Here is a 10,088-nt window from a genome sequence, read left to right on the forward strand (position 1 = left end):
GAAATGACGAGTAGAGGTCCTATCCATTGTGAAAGTGTGGAGAATCCGTTGCCAAACGTGTTGAGCCTTCGGGCAATCCCAAAGACAATGTCACTGAGACTCCTGAGGGTGGCCACACCTCGGACAAGTTAATGGTCTACCGCCAATGGCAAACAATGTGCCAACCGCCAAACTCCTGTGTGCCAACAGCCACAAAAAGTGTATCCATCTTTTCTTTAGGATTAGGGCATCAGTGTTTTGCTGTTTTCTCTCATCTCTCTCTTGGAGCTTCAACGTTTTTGTTATTTGTGTCTATATCTTTCCACTACCCTTTGACAGGAAATCCCTAATGCAAAGGTGAACTTGAAGGTCAAGAATGAGGGCATCTTCACGCAGCAGGTTTACAACGCAGAAATCAGTCTTTTTTTCATCATTCATTAAAGCAAATACACCATCCTTGGTGGGGGTCCTACAGAGGTTATTTGGGACCCAATCAAGTGTACCATGTCTTTTTTGTGATTCTTCTCTCTCTCTCTCTCTCTCTCTCTCTCTCTCTCTCTCTTTTGTCAGCTATGCTACTAGGAGGTAGAGACAGAGGAACACTACATTTGCCGATGAACAGTCTATTATGAGATCCAAGGGAGATATCACTGCCTCTTCCGAGAGGGTTTTGGGCCGTTACGCAGGGTCATGGAGTTTGAGGATCGAGATGCCTGGATTGTTTCTACTTGAGCTCAGGAGACACAAAGAGATCCTCTTGGCAGACAGGAGGCCGAGCCATGATGTACCTAGACAGAGGACCGTGACAGATTTCTTTAGCATCGGCACCAGCAACCCAGCCCACACACCTCCTGATACCTCCTCCATTGGGCCATCAGGGCACCGACCACGCTCCCAAGGAGTCACCACTGATAGAGTAGTTATCTTATGTCGTGCTCGTCGGCCACGCCCACCAGGATCCCGACCACGGCATCCTCAACATCGTTAGATCAGAGCCATTATTGCTCGGCATCGGAGGCGCCTACCTCGCTTCTACGACCTCTCCATTCTAGACAGCCCCATGGCGGAGATACTTGATCTAAGGAGAGGGCAACACTTCAACTAATCAGCATACATGGATCTACCTGATATACATTTTGCAGTATTTTCCAGTATTTTCTACTCAGTATCATCTCGGAGTCTTACAGTTCTGTTCTTATAACTGTAGGACAATCAGTTTATTGTACTTTTTAGTCTCATTTAGTTGTTCTCTTTGATGAGACACCAACTTCAGATATACTCTCAGTTTTGGTCTCATAGGCCACTATGGCCTCTTAGAGACATTAATATATCATTTCATTTCATTTCTCTCTCTCTCTCTCTCCCACATTGTGCAATTGTCATAAATCAAGGTGCAAAATATTTGTTATCTAAAGTATAATCCTGTTTGCAAGCTTCCATAAGTTACAAGTACACCTGCCAAGTACTTCATACTCTCCTTGGACTGTGCACCTTCATCTAGGACTAAATCAATGTTTAGCCTTGTTGAGCTTGATACTTTGATACCAATGTCACATGCGGAAGCTCTAGGAGTCTTCTACCTGAAGCAAAATGCAAGCAAGAGAGATGGAGAGAAGAGAGAGAGAGATAGTTGAGTTTGGTCCAAAATTTATTCTTTATTTGTTATCCTTCAAGGATCAACCCTAGGAATGAGCTGCACACTTCTTGCACATGACACCACATATCAAATATCTCCTAATCCTGACACATCTCCTATCGTGGAACTGAGCATGTGTTGCATCACAAACAACTGCTCACTTCTATCATCACCTTGTTTACTTGATGATGGTTGCCTTGTTGCAACTTTCGGCTTTTGATATCATTTTACTATTTATAGCAATCCTTCGTAATGTACCCTGATTTGCCACAGTAATAACACTCCATACCATTTGCATTTTAATTTCTTTGCTAACCACCTCGGCCTCTTTGGCTTCCCTTGTCTCTAGAGCGGCCTCTTCCACCTATATGAGACTGATTTTCTTGTTGTTGTTGTTGCTTCTAATTCTAATTTTCAAATTGACCACCACCATGTTCTCTAGATGACGATCTGTCTCTACCTCTATGTGTATCTGAGTAGAAGGTGTGCTCATGTGACTTTTTGGAGGATGAACCTCCCCCAATATTCATCTCTTCATGGATGAGGGGAGAAATCAGTTCCTGAAAATATCGAATTCCAATGGAGAATTGAGATTGACTCTAGTCTTTACCAAGACCATTCAAGGTCACCGACACTACTACTGGTGATCCAATAGTAGCAAGGGTCTCTACAAGAGTAATTATCTATCCTCAACTTCCCTCTAGTCACATTATGCAGCCTCTCCTTTATCTGCATCTTCTGAGCGTGAGTGTTTGTACTGTAGATCTTCACCAAGGTGTCTGAAGCCTCCTTAGGCATTTGTGCATCCTGTATATGCACAATAATAGCTGTCACACTAACAAACAACCAGAACAACACCTTTATGGCTCTTTTATGCCATGCTTTATATGCTTGCATCCGCTGTGGGGTGGGATTTTCTTCAACAATCTCTAGCTCCTTTTCATCACTTATGACAAACTTCCAGTATCCTTTTTCCATAAGGAAATTGGTGATCTTGAATTTCCAAACCTGGAAATTATTCTTATCCAGCTTCTTGCTAACAATTTTAACAAGTTGGGCGTTGTAAACCTGTTATACCATAATTGTATATGGAACAGTCACACAAACATACATCCACCAACAACTTGAAAATCTGAGATTCTTTGCACAGATTGCCTTGCAACTAAATTTTTGTCGCAACTTTTCAATGAACCATAAATTGGGTATACACAATCAAAATCGACACTTTCATAGAGTGCCTGCGGAAAACTTGTAGAGCCAAAACGGGACCCGAAATAGCCTCGAATCCAAATTCTGAAATCATTAGGATCCTACGGTCTATTCTGGCACAATATAATGGCCCTTTGCTTCACCACAAAGGGCGCCTCAAGATGTGACAGTGTATCTTACTGTTGTGCTTGTCTACTGCTCTTGCCTAGCAGCTACCTGCAAAGATTTGCTTCCAAGTCAAAGGGAAAGAGACGAAGTTACTCTTACCCATGTATTTCTTCCTTTGCTTGCCTGTCTCTTCACATTTTTGGAATCATGGAAGCTCAAAGTACACAAGGAAGCTTATAGTTTAGGTGCTAATGTCATGGTAATGATGAGAGATTAGCTTAATGAAAAAAGTTTAACATAAACAAGGCATAATGAGTAGAATGAGAGAGATAATTTCCATTAGATGTGTGTCTCTTATATAGGCTAAGTACAAGATGAATAGGTTAATGCTAATCATGCTTAAGTTCCATGATTCTCTCCCAAATTCTTTCCATGATTCTCTCCGTAGAATCTTTCCATGATTGTAGCCTGCACGTGTCCTAGATTCTAGCTTGGTTGCTTTTAATGCTCTTGGCTCCTAGTACACCTCATGGATTCTTTCACCTTTACTGGGACAGTTTACATCTACTGCAAGGCTTTTAACCTTTGAACAAATGGCCTAGGCTTAATTCTTTTACATCCATAAATCCCATGTACATCAATTTGTCCAATACACATGAGCGGCGCTCTAAAACCATGAGGAATGCGAGGGAGAGGATGAGCTTGAGCTCCTTGTAAACAGAGACACACACACAAGAGTAGATAAGCACTCAAGAGAGATGGATGGCTGAATTTTTTTTCTATGAGCTTCTCTTCTTGTAACACGCGTTGCGGAAGTGTGTTCATGATTAATGCTGAGTAAAGAAGATTAATGCTAATCCTATGTTCAACAAAGACACAGAAAACAAGTAGAGATAGATCTAATCTACTATATATTGCCAAAACATGCTATATATACAATGATCTTGCTGATTCACAGCTTCATGATGCAAACCAAAGATCCCTGTAGTCCTCTACTTGCAACGATCAGACAAGAGAAGCCCTTGCTAATCCACCACACTGTCCTTGTTGGCTTGCAGACTTTGACACAGGCTCCCGGAAGTGCCCAAGACATAGCCCAATGGTTGGGACACCTTTTGGGCATAGTTTGGACACAAAATATGACTTTTTAGATAATGGTTTGTGGAAAAAATAGGCAAAACCGACTTGATTACAAATTCATACCTTTTTCCTATAAAGAGTATCATTAGGCATTCATTAGAATCATCATTCAAAGATCAAGAGAATCCATTTAGGGCTGCAAAATCTACTCTAAATTTGCCTCTAAATCTACCCATATATTTGTCAATGAGAATATACATGTCTACGAGATTAACGGATGCACATGAGAGTCCCTCCTACTAGGCTTGGAGCATTGGGGTAATCTATACACCTTTGCTCCAATGTCACATGCGCAGAAGCTTGGTGTCTTCTTTCAGCCCTAAACACCTTTCATAAGAACAACCCGATGCAAAACGCAAAGAAGAGATGGAGAGAAGAGAGAGACAGCTATAGTTTCAGTATATTCATGTAGTACAAAAAGGTACATAATCTTCGCGGCCCTATTCATGCCTAAAAAGGCTCCAATCCGTGAAGGACTGAATGATATACAAGTTCTCGGCTGAGCCTTTAAATAGGCCTTGACAGCAGAAAAATATACAAAATATTATGCCTGATGCCAACTAGCCATGTAGTACCTTTAGTACCTTGCAGACGAGATCTTGCACCCACAAGATGACTTCTAAGATCCCTTGTGCCCTGCTCATGCCCTAATTCATCTATTTTTTTGCTGCCCTTCAAGGACTAGCCCTAGGATGAGCATGTCCATGTGCATGCACATGCCATCCCCTTTTGCTAAACTTGATGATGAGATTCCAACTTCTGACCTTGGATGACTATCGTCATCCCTTTGATCTTTGAATGATGATTCTAATGAATGCTTAATGATCCTATATATAGGGAGGATCATTAAGCAAAGGTATTAATTCGTAATCAAGTCAGTTTTGCCTATTTTTTTCACAAAACATTGTCCAAAAAGTCATATTTTGTGTCCAAACTATGCCCAAAAGGTGTCCCAACCATTGGGCTATGTCTTGGGCCCTTCCGGGAGCCTATAGGGTTGCAAAATTTGCTCTAAATCTGCTCTTGAACCTACCGATATATTTGATAATGAGAATATACATGTCTATGAGCATCGAGATTAACGGATGCACATGACACTTCTTTACAACCATAACATAAAGAGATAAGAGTGCATACTATAAGGGAAAGTACTCTCCTACTATAACATACAAAGGTCAGTCCATAGTGTGAATCCGACTACTACATGAGGTGGCGCTATAACTATGCCATAACTCTAATACATCAAAGTGGTTGTCACACAGTCTGTAAACCACTGGTGGCATATCACCCATGATCTCACCAACCATGCTAGTGGTGTAAGTGCGCAAGCTATCACCGAGGCGGATGATCAATGTCCGCCAATCTTCGTCTTAGCAGTTATATATTAGCCATCGAACCTCCTCACATAAGCACATAGGTGTGGGGCTTTGCTATCTATTGTAACTAATAGCACCAACGGCGGGCACAAAGGTGGAGAGTTCATCAGGGGTTGAAACTCAACAAGAGAGAGTTTCCAAGGATACTAGAGAGCTTCCAAGACTTGAAGTGGAGCAAGAGAACATTCCCGCAAGTAAGGGGTGTATACTGGTGGAAGATCCCGAAGATGAGGTGCTGATGTCATTGGCAAGTAGTTGAGTCACCTAGGGGTGAGGAACAGCTCAAGACCGAGAGTGTTGATCCAAGTGAGGGAGAGCTTGCAAGGAAGGTGGAGCTCCTAGGTGATGCTATTATAGATGGTGAGATTTTAGCAGAGGTATCATTGCCCGGGTTGCTAGAACCCGAACCCAAACCCGAATCCAAATCTGAACTTGGAAGGTGAACTAGAGAGCTAGCTCTTCAAATCCCGAGATGAGGAGGATGGCATCAGTTTGTTAGCTCTCGAGGAGTTTCAAGAGAGTCTTTCTGAACTTCATAAGGAGGAGGATGAGGCTACCAAGCTAGAGAGAGGATGTCACATGCATCACCCATGTGAGTGCAACGTGGACACATTTCCTACTTGCAGCTGCCTCAGGGGCAAGATTGGAGGGGTATGTGGACCAATTTGAACAGTTTGGATAGACCAATAGGCACTCTGAGGTGCTCAAGACATGCACCAATGGTTGGGACATTTATTAGGCACAATAGAACATGTTTGGTGACTTTCTGATGATGTTTTTACGACTTGAAAATGGATCGCTGACCTAAATCTGACTTGCCATCAGCTTCTTATAAAAAGGGGGGTTCAAGGGTCATTCATGGGTGTTCAGAGAACATATTTTGTGACCTTTTGATGGTGTTTTTATGACTTGAAAATGGATGGCCGACCTAAATCAGCTTCTTATAAAAAGAAGGGGGGGGGGGGGGGGGGGGGGGGTCAAGGGTCATTCATGGGTGTTCAGAGACAGGTTGCAAAGCCAAGACCAAGGGCAAGAGAGCCAAGAATATGCATGCAGCCAAGGCATTTGGATTAGCAGAAGAAGCTGTGAAACAGCAAGAACCGATCATGTGCATTAGAGCATGCATAAGTGGAGGACAGCTGAGAACCTTTTGGGCAGCCATGGATCTCTTGGTATGCATCAGTAGATAGGCAGGCATGAGTAGGATCTAACTTCAGATCCAAGAACCATTGTTCATATTCATGTTTTGGAATATACAGTAGATTATGGATACATCTCTTTTCTCTTGCGTGTTTGCTAGATCTTTTGGATCAGTGTTGATCTGTTTACTTAACATTAATCATGTGTTTCTTTTGTTGTTAGTACTCATGTGACACACACACACAGATGTAGTTGCACATACACGTTGGCGTTGGCGTTGGCAGCGTTGGTGTTGCTGGTGTTGGTGTTGGTGTTGGTGTTGGTGTTGATGTTAATGTTGACATTGACATTGACGTTGACATCGACATTCGACAATGACAATCACATTCACATTTGCATTCTTGCACACACACACACACACGTCACACACGCACATGCATACATATATGTATATATACATATTCATATTCATATATTCTGTGTATGTGTACACACATATATCTGTGCCCGTGTATGTATCGGATTGAGCAAAAGAATTAGTGAACAGGTGAGGATTTGCCTTTGTGTTGGCAGGGTGAGAAGGATTGCGCTTACTACTTGAGGACCGGGAATTGCAAGTATGGAACAACCTGCAAGTTTAATCATCCGCCACCACTGATGTCTGTGCCAGGTTCTCGTATGTTTCCAGGGGCACCTTATGGCTCAGGTCATGTCCCTCAGCTATATCCTGCAGGTCTACCAGCTTGGCCCATGTCTAGACCTCCTTATTTACAGTCCCCTCGCCTCGCAGGTCCCTCCAATTTTTCTCCTATCGTTGTATCCCCTCCTCAAGCTTCTATGCCTCCATGGAATCCATATCAAGTAAGTTTATCACCTCTTAAGATTTTGTCCATGTGATGGCCACACCAAATTATTGTGGTGCTTTACTAAAATTGTAACACTTTTCTAGGTTCCCCTTGCAATTCAAGAGGGACAACAAGGAAGCTACATATATAGTGCAGCAGTACCTCCTCTGGAGCATGTGACCATTGGCTTGTTCCCTCCTTTCATGCCGGGTTCAGGATCTATGAGATTGCCCACTCCTCTGTCACCTTCAACCCCTGGACCTCAAGAAGAACCTTATCCAGAGAGGCCTGGGCATCCGGAATGCCAGTACTACATGAGAACTGGGGAATGCAGATATGGTTCCCAGTGCAGGTTTCACCATCCAAGGGACAGAAATGCTTCCACGCCAGCTAGTTTCTTTAGTCCCATGGGTCTTCCTTTGAGACCGGTATGAGATCTGCTCTCACAAGCTTGTTCAAGTGCATACTCAAATTTACTTTTCACCTGAGTCTCATACTGTCCTGCCAAAGCCTAAGGGTTTAGTGGGTACATGCCCCCTTTTCATGTTATTGCAGTCTTGATTGAGTTGCATTTTGTGGTAAACAGGGAGCTCCTCCATGCACTTTCTACAGCCGGTTTGGCTTTTGCAAATTCAGATCTGCATGCAAATTTGACCATTCCTTTACGCCAAGTGCATACAGTCATGTGCTCTCTGACATGCCCATGTCTCATTATACAATGGGTGAGGTAGGCCCTTTATCTGTCCCCATTGTCTCTTCATCTTCTGAAGTCTCTTTCGAAGCTCAAGGGCCATCTTCTTCAAGAGAAGTGTTGGAAGAGGGAGACGTTACAATGTCAGCAAGTTTTCAACAAATGGATAGTCACCATGGTTCATCTTGAGAGCCTGTATGCAACATTGCCAAAATTGAAGAAAAACCTTCTACTTCACTGTTTTCAACACTATCCTGCATCACAGCAAACAAGGTACATTGGGCAGCTGTGTCATGGCAAGAGGTTTACAGACACGAGGGTCTGCAGGGCGCCAATTTAACCCACCTATTCATCACCGATTGCCATTGGCGCATGTACTGCCACAAAATGAACAAAAACAATCCACCCATTTTTTGGTTGTTAACAAATTTTCCCTTGCCAGGAAAGCAGGTGGTCCTTAATAAATGGAAAAAACCTTGTGAATTATTCTTGGCAGAGGGCTCCATTTCTACTCTGGAAGAATTTGCGTAGTAAGAAACCATGGAAACAGGCCAGCATGTGAAGTCTAATGAATGGTTTTTAGCCCGGGTCACATTAACTTGTTAAGGTTTAGCAGAGCTGTTGTGGACAGCTTTGGAGTCAGGGTCACAAGAATCAGGAAGCAGTGAGGGCTTTTTTAATGGAATTCTGATGGGCTCTGAAGGAGGATGCAGAGAAAGTAACACTGAGACAAAGAGGAAAGGAAAAGGCTTGAAGAAAGGAAGTCACTGAATGTTGGAGTTTCTACTGTTCTTTGCTCCTCAGTGCTGCAGCGGGTGTGCCGTAGGTGCCACCTCCAATTATGAAAATAAGGTTTCTTCTTCCACATGGAAGAAGGCTTCTTCTCCCACATGGAAGAAGAAATCATTTGATGATCCAAGAGTAGTGCTATTTGTTTTAAAACCTGTCATTTGTTCTTTCCAATTTGTATAGGTAGATACTATTGTAATCTTACAAATAGAAACAATGATCCTTTTTCAAACAAAAGAAAAAGTAAATGATTGATCCACTGTGTGAGATTATTCTTAATGAACATTTTGTGCCATATAAACCCCGGCTCGTAAAACAAAATTATTCTTAATGAAGTGATGGAGGAGATTAATGCTAAAAAGTAGATTTAATTTTGAAAGGCCGAAGAGTAAAGATTGGGTGGGGTAATATGCAAATTTTTGTAACAAGTGCCACGGTGCCGGGAAGGGGGGGAGAGAGAAATGAAATGAAATGAAATGTTATATTAACGTCTTCAAAAGGCCAAATTAACCTATGAGACCAAAGTTACAATCATGTGACATTTGATACACTGTCTGGAAAAGAAAAAGAGCTGAAGGTAAGTATCTAGCCCTACAATACATCAGTATGGAGCATCCGGAAGCAGCAACTAGGGGGAGAGTGGGAAGCTAATGCTACTAGTCAAAATGGGGTACATGAGTACATGGATACATGAATACATGAATATGGGGGAGTACAAAAGTGACTGAGTACAACAGTATATGGTTGGAGTGGTAATCATCCTAGGAGCTCTAGCATGGGTCTCTGTCGGATGGCTTGGATATCTGCCATAGTGAGATGCCTCGCAATGATGCTCTGAATCCTCCAGTGTAGGCACCATCTCTTATGTGAGGATCCGCGAGCCCTCGGGCATCTGATTTGCCCAATTGGATAGCTCTCTCAACTAGAGTCCCACGGGGTGCCCACTGCTAGGCTGTCGGTTGTCCCCCCTCCCGGGTAGTCCCTCTAAAGAAGTCAGTAATCTGTCTGTGTGGACTCCCTGCCAGTCGGGCGTCTGCTCTTGATAATGGACTCTCTAAGCCTGCGGATCTCTAGGAGATAAAAACCCAAGCATCGCTGATCACAATAGTCCATGACTCTAGCCAGTGGTCCAAATCCCTCTCTGAAAAGGCAATGGTAGCGCCCTCGAATCTCAT

General features: G+C 42.9%; 1 protein-coding gene across 2 annotated transcripts in view; it reads left to right on the plus strand.

Moving 5' to 3' along the window:
- The window catches only part of LOC147608444 (zinc finger CCCH domain-containing protein 33-like), a 39,957-nt gene extending 30,783 nt beyond the window's left edge, over positions 1-9,174 (plus strand). For both annotated transcript variants that reach the window (XM_086789380.1, XM_086789381.1), the window contains 3 exons: positions 7,162-7,449; positions 7,538-7,861; positions 8,020-9,174. In XM_086789380.1, coding sequence (XP_086645506.1) covers positions 7,162-7,449; positions 7,538-7,861; positions 8,020-8,313 — 906 coding nt within the window. In that variant the 3' untranslated portion in view covers positions 8,314-9,174. The remainder of the gene's footprint in view (positions 1-7,161; positions 7,450-7,537; positions 7,862-8,019) is intronic.
- The last annotated feature ends 914 nt before the right edge of the window (positions 9,175-10,088 follow it).

Source organism: Cibotium barometz, chromosome 53 (genome assembly GCF_041138505.1).
Source record: "Cibotium barometz isolate CiBa-2024 chromosome 53, ASM4113850v1, whole genome shotgun sequence".
Lineage (NCBI taxonomy): Eukaryota > Viridiplantae > Streptophyta > Polypodiopsida > Cyatheales > Cibotiaceae > Cibotium > Cibotium barometz.